Source organism: Anopheles coluzzii, chromosome 2 (genome assembly GCF_943734685.1).
Source record: "Anopheles coluzzii chromosome 2, AcolN3, whole genome shotgun sequence".
Lineage (NCBI taxonomy): Eukaryota > Metazoa > Arthropoda > Insecta > Diptera > Culicidae > Anopheles > Anopheles coluzzii.
In genome coordinates, this window is record NC_064670.1 from 83,618,550 (window position 1) to 83,640,897 (window position 22,348).

The window sequence follows — 22,348 nt, forward strand, 5'->3', positions numbered from 1 at the left end:
CTTTGTCCATCCACACATAATGGGGGCCAAAACTCGTTGTTCCGATGTTTCTCTCGAACGCGACTAACCGTATTAATACACGATGCGCAATCTCAGATTGCGCATATATTCGTTTTATCAAAACATAAGTCATTTCGCGTAGCCAACCCTGAGCTTTAAACGTCATTTCCATACATTTTCAGATTGCGCCAAGATTGCGCATAAATTTTCAAGATTATATGTCCGAGGTATATAAAATTTTTTTGACAGATAAATATATCAAACCGACCCGTTTGACAGATAAATATATGCGCAATCTGAGATTGCGCATCGTCTATTGCTACGGTAAGAGGGATTTGTCAAAAGTGGACTACCCTACGACCGTCGAGACAGGCTCTTTGAGGTGAAGTGTTTCCTCAGGCAATAAAATAACTGTTTTGTAGCGGATGATTCATGCTTTCATGTTGTTTTAACTTAAGTTCACAAGATGACTTCAAAGTTTCATTCACCTACCTGAACATCCGTCCCAATTGGTTCTGAATTTGTTCGTAGCATCGGTGCTAATGCAACGAAAACAAATGTGATAAAATGCACATAATTGTTTAATGTAAAATTAATTTAGATTTATTTGATGAAATTAAAAAAAATCGTTCACCGAGATTACCCATCTGCCAAATCTCTCGTCCTCGCAATCTAAAGCAAATCGTAGACATTATTGCAATTCAATCGCTTACCACTCGTCGTAAAACCATCGTTTTTCTTTTTGCCAATTTCTGCCTCGTTAGTGGTATTTGTAATGTAAAACGAAACACGATGTATTTGCATGTTGCGTAGGAGTTGAGACAAATTCCGTAATAAAATTCGCAATAAAATAGCAACACAATATTTAGAGCATGGTAACGACGACAACGACGGCGACGACCTGTCGTCCCTGAACGGACGGATAATTTCCCATTCATCTATTGCGAACATTTTGATCAACTATAATTGGACTGTGTTCCCCCTAGCGACCGGTGGGGAAAACCCTTCACCACAACCTCCATCCTTATCACATCGGGTCACACTCGCAGCATCCATGAATTCAGACGACTCCAACGGTTCAAAAACTCAGCGCTCAATTTGCTTCTCGAATATCTCCCCGGGCCCCATACACTTACTTACTGGTCCGCGCGCTGAAAATGTGTCGCACGAGCTTTTTCTCTTTTTCGGTGGTGCAATGGAACGCAAACCCCATGGAACAAGGGCAGGATGCACGGTCGTTTGTGTGTGAAAGGAAAATGAGATTTTCCACTCGTGACCCTCGTGAACGCTAGCCAGCAGCACCAAGCCACGCTAGAGACCATGTGATTTGTTTTGCTGATAAAACCCCGTTAGTTTGATCTTCGACAACTCTCGCTCTCTTTTGTATTACTCTCTTTCTCTATTCTACTCTTTGTGTTAGAAACACGTTCTTCTCTTCTGTATCTCGATCCGTTTCAGTCGCTCTGTCGTAGGTGGGAGCATAAAGTGTTTGTTGTTTACTAGAAGGACACACTCAGAAGATAGCAGTCTAGCCTCCCAGTACGCCCCCGGATATCCTTATAGTGGCCATCGAAGTTGGAGCGAGGGCAAGAGACAAACCGGAGCCAAAGCTACGCTGGAGACAGGATTCCTGGAGCCTTCGGGAGGATCGATACGAAGGTGCGAAAGCTAACCCTGTAAGCATCATCATCTCCAAATACATCTCTCACAGTGGTGCGCGTTCGCTCGCTCACTCACTCTCTCTCTCTCTCTCTCATTCGCTCTACGTTGTCCTAACAATCCGAGAGACGTCACGTTCTCTCGTGCTGCTGCTTGCTAGTAGCGTGTAATTCGGGCCAGCATCAGGGCATCGCAGCAGCCGATGCCACCGGTGGAAATCGAGGGTCACCAAGGATTTCATTCAAAACGAGTCGACCCGGCCAGGATGAAGTCAGTTTTCCGTCGTCTTCGGTAAAGCGAACAACGAGCGCACTTCAAAAACCCCATCCCAACCCTGTGGGGACAAACGCGATATAACGGCATCGGTCCAAAGGTTCGTGTTAGTTTTGTCAAAGCTCGTTGGAGGTCGTGCGATTTGACACGGGCGAACCATCTGTTTTGGGGTAACCACCTATCACCACGGATGATAGGAGTGTTCCCTATTTTCGTGTTGGCTTACGACTTTTGTGTTTAAGGATTCGTACAGTGCCGTGATAAGTTCGTCAGCATCCACTCCTTCCAGTGTGTTTGCCTGGTGGGAAAGCAGGCCAATTGAATTGACTGACTGAATAAGTGTGTCTTACAAGGACGAAGAAGGAAAAGGAGCAAACAAAAAAAACGAAGAAAAACGCTAATAATAACCGTGTCCGGGCGGAATCAATCAATTATCGCACGCTCGTTCGATCACCGCGATTGTTGTGGGTTTGGTCAACCTTGTTCAGCAAGACCACCACGACCTCCCTCGCCCTTCCACCTTCTACAACGAAAGCCTTCGGAACATTTCGTGGCAGCCTTTCGTTTCTTTATCTTTTTTGTTGAAATTTCCTTTCCGGTTTGGGCCACCTCTGACCGTCGGTGAGAGAGTGCTTTTTCCTCGGTGTGGAAATAGATAAAACCTAATCCGGTTACAGGTCACTGAAAGCTGTTTGGGTGGAAATCGAAAAAAGAATCGTCCGAATCGGAAGCGACGTTAAAACGACCCCAGAAACGGGGGAAAAGCAAAAGGGCGTGTGTGTGTGTGTGTGTTTGTGAGTGCATGGAGGAGGAGCGACAAGGTGGAATGAAGGAAGAACTTCCTCAACCCATCAACAACAAAGCGCCACTGTGCTCTCCCTGCTCAGCTCGTATGTGGTAAAGTCTAGGCTCGAGCGCGCGCGTGTGGTCAGGTCTCGCTCAACCCCAGCGTCGGTGTGGGATGAGTTTGTTATGCTATGGTGTGTTCTGCGAGTGTCATTGTTGATGTTGTGGTCGCTTTTGTGCTATGCTTAAGTACCTGAAAAGTTGAGGCAATAGGTTCTGGTGTTTCTGGCGCTGGGAAAGGCAAGATCAACCGTTATCGATCGTGACCATCGGAGGCGACGGACTACAACAACGGCACGTTTTACGGAGTGTAGCAAGTGTGTCCGGGCGCTCGTGTGTGTGTCGGTCGAGTTTGTGGGAGCGAGTGCGTGTGCTGTTCCCTTTTTTGTGCTAACCGTGGAAGAAAAAACTCGCCAAGACGTGGGCCGAAATCAAGAAAGGTAAGGGATAAAGGAAAGCTACGCTGCTTTCCGCCGGATCTCCGTTTTATTTTTCCTGTTTTTTCTTCCCTGCCCACCCCGCTTCCAAGAAGGGTGGAGGGGTTGGTAGGGAAAATGAAAAGCCTTTCATGCGGTGCTTTGTGTGCTCGTTTATTTGGTTAACTCGCTGAGCGGACATACCGACCAAAAAGGTTCATAAAAATAAAACAAACTACAGACAGGACGAACAGGGGCGAATGATGGGGCCGACGACAAAAGACGACTCACATCACATGGCCGCTTGGGTTGGTGGAGGGGAAGGATGGCTGCGAGGCTAGTGGGCGCGTGGATGGTAATCTACACACAGGACGTGAACCGTTTGAGCTACATAAAAGGAAACGCGTCGAGGTTACACAAAAAGAGTGTATCTAGATGGTATTGTCCATTAAGTACGCTCCATAATTAATGTCCTTTTCTATGGGCGAGGCGGCGGGACGAAAGGGGATGGGTATGTGCAAAAGACGAGCTATTTCATTTCCTTTCGTAGCACAGCACCATTTATAAGCATTTACAAACATTCAAGATTTGTGTGTTTATTACGCTTTTTTTCTTCTCTCTCCTTCCTTTTTTCACCGCAGCCTTCTCCTTCCCGAGTTATTAAATTCTCTACTCCCCTGTTTTGAGTTATAATCTTTAACGTACTGGGGGCGGAACGCTCTAACGTCCTGCAAACATAATGGCCATGGCGGCGGTACCATTCACTGTCCCCTTCCACCTGGAGCTTCCACACCTCATTTGTAGCCGGAATCGTGGCAGTCCATCATAATTGTGTACAAAAGCTCGGTACGGCTTCGCGCAGCCCAAGGAGCGGCAACTTTTAATTCATTTTGCGTGTAGTGTAGTGCGATGTAAGAATACGGCACCTACGGTATGGCGGTGGTAGAAGAAAGGCCACCGACTGGCTCGGTAGGCATGGGGCCTAACACTAAACTTATTCATCGCTCCATTTTTTGCTACCTTCTTGTGTTTGTGTGGGTGTGTGTTGCAATCTCTTATTCAACTGGGAGGAAAGTTACTTACGCCAGGCTCTTTGGATAGTTGCTTGCCTGCCCACGGGCAGAAGCAGCAGCTGTAAATTAAATTAAAAGAATGAGATGTATTTTTTTCACATCCACACTCTGTAGGGCGTAAGTAAAAGTGGAACAGGGTAGTGTATTCCTTTACTGTCTGTGTTGGAAAATAAGTGGTTCCATTCGCTAAGAACAGCTGAGATAGCTCGTGGTCGAGGTAAAGTTGTGTACAGAGACTTAGAAATAAGCAAACCAAGGACATTACAAACACACAGTGCACAGCAGATGCGCGGTGTAATGTTACGAGCTTTCTTTGCCCTCTTTTATTTTGCTGCTGTTTCGTCGTCCCGTTCGCCGCGTTCGCCAGCTACACTAATCAGACCCAAGCGCAATCCAACGCCGTACAGTACAACAGAGCCATTGAGCCAGGAGGTCGTACAATTCTGCACTGGCCTCGTACACTTGAATGGCTTCTGCATTTCAATTAACGTTGGGTTGTTTAGATCCTGCACGTTAAGTACCTTCCAAGTGTTCCCGGGCGAGGCGAACCGTCCGTGATCTCCCCTGTCACTGAGCCGACCTGGAGGAATCGGGTTTATTTACAACGAATAATTTACTCGCTTACGGCTGCATCATCTGACCAGCCTTTGCCATTGCCGCCTCTTCCAATGTATTGTGCCATTTGAAACGATTTGGTACTTCACCGCTTGTATAACGCAACATGCTACATGACTTCCTAACCGTTTACTAACATGTCAGCGAACGGCTGCTCACTCTGGCCACTCTCGCCAGTGTCCCGACGGCAATTTTCGTACCCGATTCGTAAGCAACAAGCAGTGCTCGGGCATGAAAATTCATAAGCTTTTACTCAATTCTTTTGCAATTTTCTGTACCAACAACAAGCAAGCGGCAAGGTGTGGAAACCATTCCCACCTTATTGTCTCGCAGATATAGTTGGACGCTTCAAGGCAAGCAAAATCAGCGCCCGGACGGTAATGGTATTCTGCTGAAGTCAAAAAACGGTACACCGACCGTGGGAAAAGGAAGGCCTGAAATTGCAAAGAAACAACTTCTAACGCTCGCCCAGCATCTCCAAGCAGCTGACGACTGTTGTAGCTGTCAGTGTTGGAACACTGGGGAGTGTTGGAATCCGAGATTCCTACATTCAGCTCGGTGTGAGCCTGCTGCTTTGCACTACCATTTGTATTCTGAATGAGGCCGAAATCTTTTTTGGCCCAAACATTCCACACTACCGAATAGCGTAATTGAGAGGGGGAAATAAAACTATACCGTACTCTTACTCTTACTCTTAGGTCGGCGAATGTTTGGAGGACGCTCGCTCAGTCATGGCAAAAGACGGCACACGGTGCGTACCGCAAGCATGTGTAGCGTATGCCCCGCCACGCGCCCGTGAAGCTGTCAGCAGCAGACTAGATTACACTTCTCTATGATGAAGATGATCACGATTTTCCGGCAGTCAGTTTAGCAATTCTGCCCTTCCACCCTTCGCTGATTACTTGAAAGTAAGGAGAGTAAAGTCTTTGATCACCCGCATTTACAATTTCCGGTGCTGGTGTTTCACGGGGGTTTGCGTTACTCACCGATCAGAGTCTCTGCAAGGCAGCTCGTCACAGCCGGAACGCCAGTTTGCCACGAATATTACATCCTAATGCAGATAAAAGTGAGAAAAGAAATAAAAATCAGCCACTTCTTGAGCAAACAGTGTGCCAGTTCCGCATCCTGCTGGTGACCTGGAAGGCAGTGTTGGTGCAGACCAGCCGGGGCGAGTGTGTTTTCGCATTTGAGCTGCGCCTGTTGGCGAGTATCAGCGCGCGTGGAAAGCTTTAAAATTTATTACTACCGCATCTTTCACCGTGCGCCGTGCGCGAGAAGGAAGCGGATGGAAAGACATATCGTAAATCAATAAAATTTATGGTGTTCGATTATTTGTTATTGAACTTTTTTGTTGTTGCTGTCCCAATGGCCCCACTCTTCGGACTCGCATCTGTTCAGTCTTTCAGGTTTAAGATGGCCACCACAGCACTGTCACTGGACCGGTCGCCATCGTGGTCGTGTTGAGCGGGTCGTCGCGCTGGTCAATGCGGTGAAATGAATAACATTTTTCAATTTGTCGCTATCTAAATAGTAGCGAGCTTTGACAATGGTTGTGTGAGTATGGTAGTGAAAAGAACAAAAGCGTACGCCTAATATACGCCAGCAGCTCGTTGCTAGGCAGGACGATATAAATTACATTTCAAAGATAGCACACAAAGGCTCGGCAGTAGAGGTAGCATTTTTCAATTTAGTCACTTAATTAAATGAAGCTTTTTGGGCTCGTTTGTCAACACAAGCGCAGCAAAGAAAATGGTAGCTTTTGATTCGGTGGATCGTAATAAAAAATGATATATTTTTTTCACATGCAATCGCCACACCGATAATGTGATAAAGCCGTGCCAAGTAGGTCACTGGCTTGGTAATATCGCACTCGCAACTCGGTACGGAAAATTTAGACCGATGAGCAGCGCACAAAAACAAAACGGTTTGATGTTGTATTTTCTGCCCGGCTGCTTTCCACATGGGACAACATGGAAAGCAACACACAAAAACTTAAACCTTCGAGACCAAAATCCGCTTCGTTATACTGGATGTGAGATGCGCTTAGCCGCCATGCCACAGTTACGAATACACGTCGCGTGTGCTTTGGTGTGTGTATTTGTACGAAATGCTCCGTTCAAATGATAAACAAGAGCAGAAAAAAGGGAACGCTTTGTCTAGAAAGCAATTAATTCCTGACAGTGAAACGTGCTTTCCCGCTAAGTGCAATGGATATTTATGTTTAAAATTCTTCGCCACGGCGGCTGGTGGTAGTAGGTAGTGCACGGTTCGATGGCTTCGTGAGGTCGTGAGGTTGGGAAATATCGAAACACGCTGTTCGTTAGATGGGATGTGCGCATAATTGTTTTAAACGGGGCTCATTTGATAATCGCACTGCATATGGAAATGAATATCTAATTAGTTATGCATGGGTTTGAATGTGTATTTTAGAGGATAATAAAAATAAATAATTAAAGGCTCGTGCATTAAGGTATAACTTACTAAAATAACAAACATACGTTTTTGCAACTGCTATACTTCCCGAGTAATTTTGGTGTTCTTTTAGCACATAGTTGAGTTGTATTTGATTTGTTCAAAAGATTGTTGAAATATTTTTTTTTTTTAAATTTAAAACACACGTTGAAAAGGCTTCACTACTCTCAGCAAAGCAAATTGTACTAGAATTAAGCTGTTGTACAAGCTTTTTCCATGGGACAACTAGCACCAACCACAACACATCCATTACACCAGCAGAGAGATGCTAGTGCTCTACTAAAAGCTACTCATCTGCGATTAGCAGTAGTTGGCGAAATTCTGCCTGAAAGGAATTAAAAATAATAGCTCTCGTTCAGCGTTGGTCGTTGTCGAGGACGAACGGAACCGGTTACACTCCTCGAGATTGGTCCGTTACACAACAAAAGAAGTCGCTTTCATCATGCATTGTGTCGTTTGCACACGATCATCCGTCGTCGCCAACGCTTCGCTTTGTGTTCCGGCTGGGAGGAAAATGTTATTTTTTCCGCTTCCTGCCTGTAGAAATTAGCTGTGTGTGTTCGTGTTCGTGTCAGTGGCATGCGTTTTGAAAAAGGCATATTTATTGCCATTCAACTGCTAACTGCGGTTTCTGGGTAGTAGTAGTGGTAGCAATTAGGCTACAGCGGGAATTATTGCGCTGAGCGTCGTTCATGGGACAGCCGGCCGGGCAGCTAGGATGTGCGAGATGCATATGGGCAAGTACCGCGAGTACCGTGATGAAATGAAAACTACCATGGCGAAGTTTAAACGCCCACTCTATGGTCGGTCCTTCTTTTTTTAGATGTTTTTGTCCATTGCAAACGATCCTCCCCTGACAGTGTCGTCGGTACGTGTAATCATTCAGTGGCTTTAATAGCGAGGATGAAGAGAAGCGGTGCAAGCATGCTACCAACCAGGGCAGGACTCTGCATGTTAGTAATGAGCGTGCGAATTAAATTATATCCTGACAGTGTGTGTGTGTGTGCAGCGAGCGGTACTACAAAAAGGATGGTAAAGCACCAACAACAACAACAAAAAAAGAAACACTTATTCCATGCCCAGCAAAGTGAGTAATTAGATAAACGTGTCCATTAATCCAGCTCCATTAATAGGAGCCGTTTGGATAAATTGCTATGCAGCAACAAAGGGTTCCGTACCGTGACCACCGTGCTTGCGGGTAGGTGAAATTACGCGAAGGTTTGTGGCGCGGTAATAAATAAGACTAATTTTGCAAAGCTACTCCTTTATTATCCCGTACTTGGTGTGCTTAGTACTTTACACGCTTTATAGCGGTGGATTGAATTATCGGTATGTTTGAAACTTGTTCTGCAATATATTTTGCGTTTTGTTTTCCTGGTAAAGTGTGCTTTACTATTTGTTAATGTACAAACAAAAAATATATTCCAACGGGATCACAATGATGAGGAAATTAAGAAGTAAATCGAAATCAACTGTGATAGCAGGAAAAGTTGCTTTTCCAATTTACATTTTTTTCGGTTCGAGTTAAGAAGCTTCAAACTTTTTTGTTCAACAAACAAACCAACTGTGCCCGGTTTTCGATGAGCCTGGCACACTGTGGATTATGTTCTGTCGTTTGCTTTTACCAAACCAAAGATGTTCGCTGTGCACGCCCATGCCAATGCACAAGACAAACATACGCGAAAGGAGTCATTCTTTCCGCTTGTCTTTATATCGCGTGGGTGTACATGAGCCCTTCTTTGTGGGTTCATTTTAATCCACCTCGTTCATTAGCAAGTGGGTGGTCACATTACGAGGCCAACGCGAAATAGCTTTTTAAGGTACACACGCGCGCTCCGGTCGAGGAAAGCATAAGAAAGCCATTCTACGACAAAAACTCTCGTACATATGTTAGCCCGAACGCATGTTACACTGCGGATGTTTTGTGTTAGAGTTTTTGCAATAGGGCGAATCGAGGGGAGTGGAGGCGTGGCAGATATTACTGATAAAGTCTGCTACTGGGAAACATCATCAAAATCCTAGCGCGAATTTGGTTTCTCTACATCACTTGTGTGTTCATGTGGTGACAAAAAAGCGAAATTTTACAAGTAGAAGAAAGAATAGCATCCTCGAACGCAGATGTTACCAGATGTGGCACGGAAAGTCTCAATCTTACAAGCAGTACAATTATGTTCACCTCTACACCACCACACCGACAAACTTTGTTAGGAAATAAAGACGCGAAGAAAAAAAGGAAAGTATGTGGAAATTTATAAATACGGGCAGCGACAGTATGTGGGTGCGTTTCATTTACTTTTTTTCTCGTCAAGATTTCAATTTGGAACAGTATTTTCCTTATCATTGATGCAAATCGGATTAATGTGGAAATCTATTTGACACGAAGTTTCTAGATCTGTTATGCGCTCACCCCGTAGCAGACGCATTATGAATAGAAAAGTAATTTGTTATTTGTTTTACTTTGTTAATCCAGAGTTAGAAACAAAGCCATATCAAACTATCCTTCTGCAATTAAATTTTTGAATAAACTAGTTTTTTGAGTTTTTGTTTGAAAACTGTTATATTCTATGTTTCGTTTTCGTAATTCTTGCAAATCTTGTAATATTTATGTCCGTCATGGGTTCAAGCCCCGAATGGCCATACGTAGGATTGACTATTCTGCTATGTGTAATCAGTAAGTCACTAAAAGCGATTCCCCTTTAGAGGTACAGGCAGGCCTTGACCAACAACGGATGTTGTGCCAAAGAAGAAGAAGATGATGATGATTCATATCGCTACATAAACTTATTCTTCAACTTTTTGGCATAATAACCGCTGTCGGTCAAGGCCTGCCTGTACCACTAAAGGGCATTTCTTTCAGTGACTGGTACATACACTTAATACACTTATTAAGAACACGCTTAAAACACACAAACAATTATTAAGGCAATATAAAACAGTTATATTAATGATTGTATGCTTATTTCTCTCAGTGCTCAATAAATCTATACATACTTTGACTAATGTTTGTGATCTTATATCAATCATAACTTATAGAAATTATTAATTGAACCAGTGATCTTTGCCTCAAAGCAGTGGCCAGAAAACATTGCTGGCTAAAGGGTTAAATTCTACACAAAAAATCGTAGAAGTATTCGTTGAAAGCTAAATTGATAAACTAAGTATAATTATGTATGTATTATAGTTATATAGTTATATGAAATCTGTTAAGAGAAAAAGGCACAATCTAGACAGCAAAGAGCCGCATGCGGCTCACTAGCTATACTTTACCGATCACTGCCTTGTACTGCTGCTTATAGTTTAATCAATTCAATCCAAAGGAATGAAACCATACCAAAATAAAAGAAACAAATGGAACACAAAAAAAACTGTCAAAATAGTTTTGAGGCAGTAAAGAGCCTTGTATTTAAAACAAAAGTTTGGTTAAATATTATTCTCATAGACTATGTAGATTAAAAATCGGTTGATGGATCGCCAAAACACATTGAATTTGAAAAAAAACTCGTCTCAAAAAAGCTGATGAAACAATTATGAGTCAACGGTGATGTATGCGCAAGAGTTTGTTATTAAAATTCGTTAGTATTCTGTATATTGATCGGAAATTGAAATACGTAAACCTCATGCAATTGCTGGATACTATGTGCGAATAAGGCTTCACTTTTTTGTTTTGTTTTGTTTTGTTTTGTCAGTGGTTTTTATCTGAATATCATTTTCATTCAGTAAAATAAATGTTTCATTTTAAGCTACTTTTCCTGTTTCGGAACATTTTTATCCGACTTCCATAGTTTTCGGAGAAAAACTGTGGGATATAAGGGCTGCCGCAGGAGTTTTTTTTATCAGCAATAATTTCCATTTGGCATTCATCCTACAATTATATACTTTTAATGATTTTTTTTTCGATCTTGTATATTGCGAATTAAGTAACACAGCAAGAAACTTGCACGTGGCTTGTTTTTTTCGTTGCAGCAAGCAGTATTAATATCACAAGAATATGATGGCAAAAACTTTATCCTGTATTCACAGTGGCGGATCTAACGGTAGGCGGACTAGGCGGTCGCCTGGGGCCCCGCCGATTTAGGGGCCCCGTAGATCGCCATTCTATAGTATGCCGTATGGACAGAGTACTAGCGACAAGGGCCCCGGTAGGATGGCCGTTGGGGCCCCGAGGCTGGCGAATCATTTGCACCCCCCCCCCCCCCCCCCGCCAGCAAAAATTTTAGAACTGATGATCGAAGGGGCCCCCGACGGCATTTCAAGTTTACTGTTCAATATCCCAACAGCAAGTTTAGTTTAGCCACTACCCCCCTTCCCCCCCCTCGGCACAACAACATTTACCATTTACAGGGGCCTCAACTCGTCTTTCCGCCTAGGGCCCCCGATACCCTTAATCCGCCACTGTGTATTCATATCCATATACCCATTCCATATTCCACTGGAAATTGTTAAAATGGGGTTTCCTTTAAACGTAAAAAATCAATACCAAAAGCTAATGTGTAGAAGCATATGGAAACAGTTCCTTTTGTCTGCAATTGTGCTTTGCTGTACTTTATTTTACCAGTAAAGTTAGCTGATTCTGCAATCTATCGGGTGATCATTTCAAATGGTCCCCTGCAATTTTCATGCTTGCCAACTAATAAGCGCTTGTCAACGAATGAAAAAAAGAAAAAAAGTGGTCATTCGCCGTAAATGCCATCACCAGCATTCCAGCCAGCACGACCGGTTCGAGGGTGTCGATTTTCACACTGCGATTGTCCCTGTGTTTTCCATTCGACGCACATTACCGTGTAATGAAAATGTCAATCTCGCGAAAAAGTTACAACCAGTGTGAACAGCCACCTCCCACCCACACGCAATCGACCTTTGAGCTTGCAGCGAATCGTCGCGGGCGTCCAGTTTCACGCGCTGCCAAGAACCGTACGGTCGCTTGAGAAGAAGTATGAGCTGCGTGGAAGATTTTCTCGACGCCCAAATGTGGTATTTGCGCTACTGTGGAGTGTTTCGCGAGAAAAGCGCGCTCGGTGGAATCCGGCTGAGCGTCTGTCTCGGTGTCCTGGTCGTGTTTATGGTGCTGCAGTCGATCTACATATTCCAGCACGTGCACCACTTCGCCATGATCTGCGATGCCATACCGACGCTGGTCGTCTGCATGGTGGCTATTTCCAAGTTCTACATCTTCGTTTTCCACCCGGCCGCCCTGTTCGCGCTGATTGATTCGTTCAAAGCGCTGCAGCGGCGGGCTAGCAGGGAGGACTTGCTGCTGTTTCGGCGCAGCGGAGCGTTTCATGCGAAGCTGACGAAAATCTACATGACATCGGCACTGATTGTGGGTTGGTTCTACATACTAAGTGCCATCGTCTCAGGAATCTCGCGGTCGTTGGCGGAAGGACGGGTCCATTTTGTAGCACCGATGGCGTACGTATCCGTCCGAACGCGTGGACGAAACCGATTTCAATGATGTGTGTGTGTGTGTGGATTGGTTTTGTTTTTTCTTCTTTCCCTTCCTTTTCGAAACTAGCTTTCCCCACAACTATCAGCATCCGCTCATGTTTGCGTTAACGTTCCTGTTCAACTGTGACTCCATACACATGAGCATCTTCATTAGCGGAAGTGTCGATACGTGCTTTTCCGAGCTGGCGACGAGCGTTACGATCCACTTTCAGCTCATCCAACGCCAGTTCCAGGCAGTTGACTTTGCGGCTCGTACCGCCGAAGACGAACTGGAGGTCGTCGTGGCGTACCATAAGGATGTGCTGCAGTTGTGCCTGGCCATGACGAACCTCTTCCAGTACACCGTGTTCTACCTATTGCTGCTAGACTCGGTGCTGCTCTGCGTGATTGGCTATCAATTTGTGATATTCATGAACACGCCGCGTGTCCTTATGCTGGCGTCGATGGCGTTCGTTATGGTTTTACAAGCGGTCATATATTGTTACCACGGTTCCATGATGTACGATGAGGTACTGTGGTTGGGAGGGCGCTTTAACAAAGAAAAATGGCCCCGTCTAGCAGTGTCTTTTTTCTTTGTTTTTATACCACGTTTTACAGAGCTTGAAGGTGGCGGACGCGATTTACCAGAGCAATTGGTACGAGGCTCCACCGGCGGTACAGAAGCGGCTGCGATTATGTATCATGCGAGCCCAGAAGCCTATCGTCACCAAAGGTGGCTTCATAAAGGCCACCCTGCCCACACTGAAGAAGGTGTGGCTGGGGCACTGATAAGACTTTTGCGCGTAGTAGCATGTAATGATATGCAAATTTCGTTACAGATTTTAAACTCAACGGGATCATACATCACTATGCTGCTCTCCTTAGAGACAGAGCAGTAGCAGCAACAGTGAGCAGTAGCACAGCAACGGTGGGCACACTCAAGGGAGTAACACCTCAGTCACAGTATAGGCCAATTGCGGGGAATATCCCTCGGAGGCACGGCACGTTAGCCCGTGTGGCACAGCTTGCATCATTTAACAAGCATTTCGTGCTCTACCGGAACACTAATGTGGTTGATATGTTGTTGAACACCTTTCGTAGCCGCATAAGCATAGCCGTGAAATGCAAATATTTAATCTTACAAAAGGCGATAAAAACCTGTCTGCTCGTTAGTTGTTTGATTAAAGCTTTTGACGCACAGCGTTCGTTTCACGTTGAATTTAGAACTATTCACTTGTGAGCAAGAAAGATTCAAGGACCAAAACGGTCCACCGATGAGAATAAATCGAATAGATAAAAAAGTTGTGAATGGTTTGGCTACTTGTTTGGAGATGTTGCGAAGTTGTTCTAAGCACGGTAACGATGGTGCGAAAGTGCAGCAAATGAAGTCAACGTAAATCGCTTTGGTCATTAATATTGTTCACATCGGTGTCTACCTTGAAAACAACTTGCAGTTCTCCAACAACTGCAGAACGTATTCAAAAAGGTGGAGAAAACTGCATTAAATCAACTCAGTACCATGCGCTGTTCCTTCCTTAAACTTGCAAATAGTGCCACTGCCCCGAAGGAATTGCTTGGAAAGAAACTGCTTCTAGATAAGATCGGTAAATGATGACATCGCTTTCGTAACTAATTTTAGCATTGTGTTTGCGGTTCTGTTTACGTTCCAGGTCTCCAATCGCTGTGGATGACTACGCTTTGCAGCCCTTGGAACCAAGGTCAGCGGGACGAGTATCCTTCAAGGGCGTTGGCGAACTTTCTGTACTCGTCGAACTTTAGCGCAAAAGGTAATTGACACTGTAGAAGTATCCGCAAGAAGTTTGTTATTTGGTGAAGGTAAAATTATTTCATTACAAAAGATTTCTCCTTGGTTAGCAGATAAAGGCATTATTTCTAAACTAAAAAAGTTGAAGTAATAAAAAGCTTATATTCTGTTATAAATCAAACATGTTTAATGTTTTCAGCAAGTGGGATAGAAACCCAGTTCATAATTTAATGCGTTGATAATTTACCATAATTGTTCTGTTGCATAGAGAGCGTCATTTTTTTATATATATTTGATAATTGTATGCATTGTGCCTTTTGAAATATAAAAGTATTCCCCGATACTATGACATATGACATACTCATATACGCGATTTTCTTAAGTTGACAGTTCTTTGAGCAAATTGTACCGATTTGACACATCAAATGTCAAATGCAAAATAAATTACCGTTTGGTCAAATTTTAAAAACCATTTTAAAAGGTACAAAATTGTAATCTTCAGTTAAAATCAGATCAACTAATTTAGTGGCAAAAAACTTCCTCTTCAAGGAAAATTATACGAAAATTAACTATATTTTGACTGAAAACCTGACTTACGCTAATATTCGAGATACGCTCCTACGGTCCGCATTAATAGCGTATATCGGGGAATACCTGTATTAATAAAATACAATATGATAAAGATATTGTAATAGTGTAATCTTAAAAATCAATTCATACCACACTTATATGTAGCTAAATACATATATACTAAATAAATAGCTATATAAGTATAATTCAACAAAAATGTTGAATTATATTGTCCTGTTTTAATTGAACAGGACCAACAGAACAGCCCCGGATGAACTAGTATTGGTAACATTTTTGCCCTTTAGTATTCCTACAAGAGGGTTCTAAACAATGTGTTCAAGACAACAACAACTAAACAACATGAAAACAATGAAATTTTTAATAAATCTTATGAAAAATATTTATTCAAAATGTGTACATTTACTGAGATACTCTCGATCAGGTGTCAACAAAACAACAGATTAACACTATAATTCGTAGAAATTAATTTACCAGTCCTTTTTGTGAATAAGCAGATACCTAAATCGCAACAAAGCAAAATTAAATTCAAACTTTTATAACGAAGATTCACAAGATTAGTGTAAAGCTTTGTAGACTTGAAGCTTTTAGGAGCTTTTCGTATTTGAAACTATTAGCTACATATTCAGTGTGCTTAACCACCGAAAATATATCCTAACTTATTAATTGGCGAGGCAAAACATAGCTGTATAAATTCAAACATCATCAACTAAGCTGAAAAAATCTTTAAACAATCATGGAATTTTTATTTTGGTAAAAAATCAACATTTTTTTATTTATTTATTAAAAATTATTTTAACATAAATGTATGAATATAAAATTATCTATTTTTTATTCACATCATATGAAGTCTTGTTTCTATAAAGGTAATTTCAGAATAAAAAAAACTAAATTAGAAAACCTTTTTTTAACAATTAAGGCATAATTTCTATAATATTTCCAGGATTGCATAGCAATTCAATAAATTTAAAACTTAAATTCATTTTAAGATTACAAGTTAAAATACTTTGCTGTGATTTGCGCCCCAAACTCAACTGCTAGTTTTGTTATTGAATTCCCTCTTCTTGATTTAATAGAGATGGATGATATACTGGTTGAGGAATGCAATAATAGGAACACCGTCTATGTGCTGAATTCCAGCTACCGATATGGGGTAAGTAATCGGGACGTTCGCTTGCGAAGATAAGCTCAGAAGCTCCTTGTCTCCTTGGTATGCCCTGAAAGTGACTGCCCGCACATAGTTGGGACGAAGCATGAACCTTTCAAATAGTTTGCGATTTCTCGGTGCAAGAAATTTAATCGACGAGAAACCTTGTCCTTTCATAAAGCTGTATGCCGGAGTACACACACCCCGGCTGTAGCTGGTGCCTGTGTTCATTAACACGTAATTTTCTCCCCCGATTCATTGCGCGCGCGGGACTTTTGGGGCTGCCCGAATGCTACCATATTATCTGCTACATCGAGCAACGTTTATTCTAATTGACATCCTGTTGTTCGTCCCTGTACGCGTACACAGAACATGGACATGATAGAGCTGTTCGGTACACCGGCGGGCCGAGCACTAACGGTGAATAATAAAACTGCAGCGGAATTGCGACACGGCCGCCGGACCACAAGCGGAAGCAACAGTACCACCGGCAGCAGTGCGGCAGATCCCCATCTGTGTCCGAGCACGATCGGCGGTCTGCTGGCCGGTAGCCTCCACTCGACCAACATCAGCAGCATCAGGATCAGCGAAAACGATGACACCAGCACTGCCGGCCAGCATCGCTTCATCGAATCGAGCGAATTCATTAGATTTGCATCCAGCAAGGGATCCGTCTCGCCACCCGCCTCCATCGCCTTTCGTAACAAATGTAGCAGTAAAAGCGTCGATGGCAGCAGTAAAAATGGCCCCACCCACCACCTCGACCAACCGCCCAGGCGGAACAATTTGAAAATGGCCAAATTTTGGAAGCTCTTCGACGAGGACCGGTTACGGAAGGCTAACAGCACGGAACGAATAGGCGATAAGCTTCGGCAAAGGTAAATATTAATGCGGACGAGGGGCGCCGGAAACGTTGTTGCGGTCCTTGTTGCGTTGCTGACGGTGACAGTTTCAGTGGATGGGTTTTTCGGTCTGTTCTGTCTTGCAGCAGATGGGCTGCTGCAGCACCAACGCTCGACCAGGCGGATACGGTTGACCAATCTGCAAATGATTTGTACAGTGAGGCGGCCCAGCTGCTAGGTATAAAGTGTACGCTGACCGACAGCTGCCGATGCATAGACTGTCAGGTGAGTTGGTTTTGCATGAAACAATTTCCCTGGTGTCACACGCTTGTACCAAGCATTGCCAGTCTCTCACTAATTAAGTCCCATGCGAGCAGCCGAATAGTTGGCCGAAATATTTGATAAAATCTTCCACTGGTAGCAGAGTATACTTACTCTCGTTAGATAAATGAACATGCTTTTCTTTTTTTATATAATTTTGAAGTTACTGCTTCCCAATTATCGTAAAAATATACTTTTGAGGAGATTTTAAGTAAACACTTAGAGTTTAGACAATATCCAGTGAATAAAAGCCAATTCAATGCATGAATTCTCTGTCTATAGTTTGATACTAAAATAGATTTGTTATTGTATATCTTGGATTTGTTGAGTTTATTATACGTTACTATAGTTGAGATATTATTTTAAATGTTTGTATAAAAAATACAATTTTAATTTCAACAATTTTTACATAACCTCACCTTTGAGCCATGAACACTGTTGTTATCAAAGGAACGTAGAGAGTTGTTTGCAACAAAGTCCAATATGATCTAAAGTTTTTAACCTCACTGAAAAGTCAAAACGTTTGCAAGCATATTCTGCAACCATCAAAAATGTTCATTACAAAATTCGCTATTACACGGTTAAAAACAGTTTAATGTATTTAAAAAAAATCTAGTTTAAATAAAGTTTTGAATTGTTTCACAATATTTTTTGTTATTTAATTGTTTAAATAAATTACGAACGAGTCAGCCTCATAAATTAATGTTAAATATTAATTAAAACCACGCACATTTCTGATCAAAATTAATACTTCTTGACTAAAAAGTTGTAGAACAACCTTTGGAAACTATGAATAAATACCTTTTTATATATTCTTAAGAATAAAAATCAATTTGATCTGACCTCTGAAATACCTTTCAACGCATTGTCCGCTATTCATATTGTGTTCACAAGTTGCTCACATATTGTAATTAAGCATAATCTAACAATGTTACTTACATTTAAGTACACATTTGTGTTAGCATTTTCTCCAAATTTCCTATCATTTTCCATGTAACCACCCGTGTTCCAGTAACTCACACAATTAGCATGCTGTTAAGTGGAACAAGCTCGTCTGATTTATTTTAACACGCTTCCCACCCAATTACAACCATATTCCACAGAGTCAGTACTTCGACTGCGATGACGATGCGGACGCATACTCGGAATATTCCGATAGGTCGTACGACATGGAGGACAATTTGTTCACGAATCGATCATATTATAATGATCTCTCGACGGTGTCGGGGGTGCCAGAAACAGATACCACCTTCGCTAGCACCGGTGGTACACCCGCAATCAGTGACCGTTCGAAACGGAACCAGCCCGCACACAACCGTCTCTGGGACGGACCGGACGATACCGTGCGGCAGGAGGATGTCAATGGTAATGAATGCCAGCATTATTTGCATAGCACCCACAATCCGTCTTCATTGAATTTATCATTGGATGAGGGACAGCTACCGGCAAACGACCGCTCTCAATTGCCAATTGATACGTCCGAAATCGAGCATACCGGACAGGAAAGCCTAGCGGTGCCGGAAGCGCCCGGTGAGGACTGCGCTACCGGCATAAAGGTTGCATGAGAAAGGTGGGTATACATCGGGCTAAAGTGGCAGTTTATAGAAAGTGACTGAGATTGGTGGTTTCGCCATTATTGATCTTATAATTCATAGTCAGAGAATTGGAAGCTGTCTTTCTCTCTCTAGCACCCGCTTTTTCTCAAGTGTTGCCAGCGTTATGTACCAGTCTGGTTTATTTAGCTTGCAACGGTTGTTTCAATTTCCTCACGCCATAGAGTGTATGTGTTTTGTTCCAAAATATGAGTTCTCATTCCATTATCTTCCATCGATCATGATCGCATCCCAACACGGACAAATGTAGATAATCTATAAGTTATTGTATTGTGTATGTATAAATGCTTGTCCCATTTTCAGGAGCTTGGCTCTTGAAGCCAACGAGGACACTTCGGAGACATTTTCTGCTACCATCAAGGAGGAGGAAAGCATCGTACTGGTTACCGTGGATGGCTTCAGCTGTAGCAATGCACCCGGGGAACAATGCGCCTGTTCGTGTTGCTAGCATTTTCGATTCGTTTTATTTATTTACACTTCGCCCGACGGTAATGAAAGCAATAATTTGAAGCCATGAAATTAACGCGCCAAACTCTAAGTCCAGCATGGTGCGTTGTTAATTTGTTAAGCTGTGATTAACGCGTGGGAGACGCTCGGGGGAGATTGAACGTATTTGCGGAAGACGCATCGAAGAACGTTGGCTTAATGTGATGGAAGTTGCTGTTTAATTTGAGCGCGTAACGTTAGTGCGATGCGACTTTATAGGAATTATTCTTTTCTTGAGGTATGTTTACTGTTACTTCTTAGTATTTATAAATGATATACGTAAATATGATGCATCGCCATTTCGGCATTTGATGTTGGGCCTGTTGCGAAAAGCCTTAAATAATACAAATAAAACAAACATACAAACAAACAAACCAAAATATTCAAACCCAGAAACGTTGCTTGATTTAGCATATGGTTGATTTAATACTTCAAACCCCCATTTACAAACATCTCACAACAATCGAAACCAATTAATCATGCCACCGAAACTGAACAATATCGTCGTCTCTACCAACTCCGAACAATATTCCACGCCCAAACAAATGTGTCAGTGTTCAGCCCTATGTAAGATGTGTACGACTAGAGAAGAATTTATGAAACCTGTTAAACTTTCCATCTAATGGACCGACTGCTGGTCATGACCAAACCCCCACAACGTGCCGAGCACAGTGTTAATGTGCGATGGTGAGTGCACACGTGAGGGAGATAAAGTAGTAAAAAATAGCAAAAAAACGGCAACATTTGATATTGCTTCGGTTAAAACAAACTTGTTAATCTCTAACTCGCCCCTCCGCTGTAGATATTACGAATGTAAACTATTTCTTGATGAATAATGCAGAAAATAATAAAGGAACCATGGAATGCAATGTCCTTAGAATGAGTAAGTTAAATGAAGAGAACAAAAATTGCCAAAAAGAACAAAAAAGAAGCAGATAACGAACACAACCAAAAATCAAAATATACAACCCCTAACTAATATGTGTGTATGTGAATGTTGTGCAGAGTAAATGAAACCTTGTTATTGTACTGTATGCCTTTGTACCTTATTAAAAAAAAACACACACATCTACACAACAACAAGTTCAGATCCGCAGGACGGGCAAGCAAAAAGCTTCACGCCATCAGATTAAGAACAGCAAAAAAATGAACTAGTGAGTGAATCTATTTATTATATTTTAATTAAGTATTATTAGAGTTAAAACGCCGGCATTGTTACTTGGCAAGATTATATGATGGCTACCGAAGATAAATATGAAAGGCAAGCAAGCTAACATGCGATAAAAATGAGCCGAAATCAACCAAAGTGGTAGGAATATGACATTAAACTCTTCCTGACATGACATAGCCTGCGTAAATGGACAGGAATGCTGCGGCGAGATTAATAAATCCCAAAATGTATGCTCTGTGTGTGTATGACATACACTAGGTTGGTTGGTACTGATGATACTTTCAATAAACGATTAAACCTATCCTTATCATACTGCCGGCCATGGAGCGTATTTGATAAATTTTTCTTTTGTATATTTCTCTATTAAAGCTTTAAACAGGTAAGAATATGCACACTTTCTTTTTGTTTTTGTTTTCTTTCATTCATTCTCAACATTACAAAGATCCCTTTCTCCCCTTTCCTAAAAACACAACACTTGTGATGACAAAATATGATAATTTTCCAATATCAAATGTTACAGCGGGGGAACCGTGCATACCTAAACCATGGACAGGAGTAGTAACAGGACCAATTTTTTGGTAGCAATTTTTCCCAGAAACGTCACATTGCAGCAGCACGGCAACTCCTCGCTTCTGGTGTAGCAGATGTTAAGCTACACGCTGGCAACAGTTTTGTCAGATGTGTGGAAAATTTCGTCCGATCAATATTTTCCCCTGCATCACCATCACTAGAGCGGCGATTGATTTCGGTACCATAAATAGGACATGCGAAAACATCTTGGGGGCCCATGACCACCCCCTTCTTCTTGCCAGTCGTGGTGTAATGCTTCCGAAAAAAAAAACTGCCTCTTCCGGAAAACATCCCAAGGTTAGTGCGCACCTCATCCAACAGACGACAGAGGCAAAGTGATCAAATTTTGGGTCCATATATGCCGTTGTCTTTTGCCGGGGTTGTAAACTTGTTTTTTTGCTTTGTGACACTTTGATACTTTTATTGGTTTGCTTTTCTTTTATGTCTGATTGTTTGCTTTAAGTATTTTAGCTGCCGAGGGTTTGTTTTGGTTTGGCTTTTTGCTACACAAGTTCTACTTTTACACTTTATAGGAGTTTTACGATTTGTTCTCTTATTTCATTTTATTCTTAAGCTGTCTTTTCTTAGTTTCGTTACACAAAAAAAAAACCCTTTTTTAACATAAAAATCGAAAGCTCAAAAACTCCAACCGCGGGCAGCAAAACTATTGTTCGGCTTTCGCCTTTGTGCTATCAGGAGTGTTACAGCGATGTGTGGGTCTGTGTGTTTTGCCCTGTTTGCCTGTTTGTCTGTTGGTGTTATTTTTGTGTTGCAATGATAAATTTGTTTTGCACACTGTTACATCGTAGTTGTAGTACTGTGTATTACAGAGGCGCGAGCTTGTTTGGACAAGGGTGTATTTACTTGGCATGTTCCACTACTGACTCCTACTGCGCTGCGCACGTGTGTGTTTCACTGCAGTGATATGTTTTCTGTTTTGGAAGGTATTATTGCAATCGGTTTTGTACCGTGTACAGCAGCAGGCAAACAAGTGCATGTTTTAGAAACTTGTACGAGGCTCCACGTTGTTTACGGCACCATAGTGTACCGAGCGTGGATCGTGTTGC

General features: G+C 42.4%; 2 protein-coding genes across 5 annotated transcripts; both read left to right on the top strand.

The window, feature by feature from the left end:
* Nucleotides 1–1,434: 1,434 nt before the first annotated feature.
* Nucleotides 1,435–21,045, top strand: LOC120951409 (uncharacterized). Of its 4 annotated transcripts, XM_040370104.2 has the most exons (8): nucleotides 1,448–2,032; nucleotides 2,610–3,218; nucleotides 14,449–14,565; nucleotides 16,208–16,284; nucleotides 16,648–17,156; nucleotides 17,234–17,405; nucleotides 18,545–19,011; nucleotides 19,358–21,045. In XM_040370104.2, exons 3-7 carry the CDS (start codon nucleotides 14,466–14,468, stop codon nucleotides 19,004–19,006), a joined length of 1,320 nt encoding a protein of 439 aa, XP_040226038.2. In that variant the 5' UTR covers nucleotides 1,448–2,032; nucleotides 2,610–3,218; nucleotides 14,449–14,465; the 3' UTR covers nucleotides 19,007–19,011; nucleotides 19,358–21,045. The 4 variants fall into 4 exon arrangements, with proteins under 4 accessions (XP_040226039.2, XP_040226041.2, XP_040226038.2 ...); XM_040370105.2 differs by lacking the exon at nucleotides 2,610–3,218 and having other exon boundaries at nucleotides 1,435–2,032; XM_040370107.2 differs by having other exon boundaries at nucleotides 1,447–3,218; nucleotides 17,270–17,405.
* LOC120951410 (odorant receptor 82a-like) lies at nucleotides 12,238–14,442 on the top strand. The gene is made up of 4 exons (XM_040370109.2): nucleotides 12,238–12,763; nucleotides 12,867–13,308; nucleotides 13,397–13,549; nucleotides 13,618–14,442. Exons 1-4 carry the CDS (start codon nucleotides 12,288–12,290, stop codon nucleotides 13,675–13,677), a joined length of 1,131 nt encoding a protein of 376 aa, XP_040226043.1. The 5' UTR covers nucleotides 12,238–12,287; the 3' UTR covers nucleotides 13,678–14,442.
* Nucleotides 21,046–22,348: the final 1,303 nt, after the last annotated feature.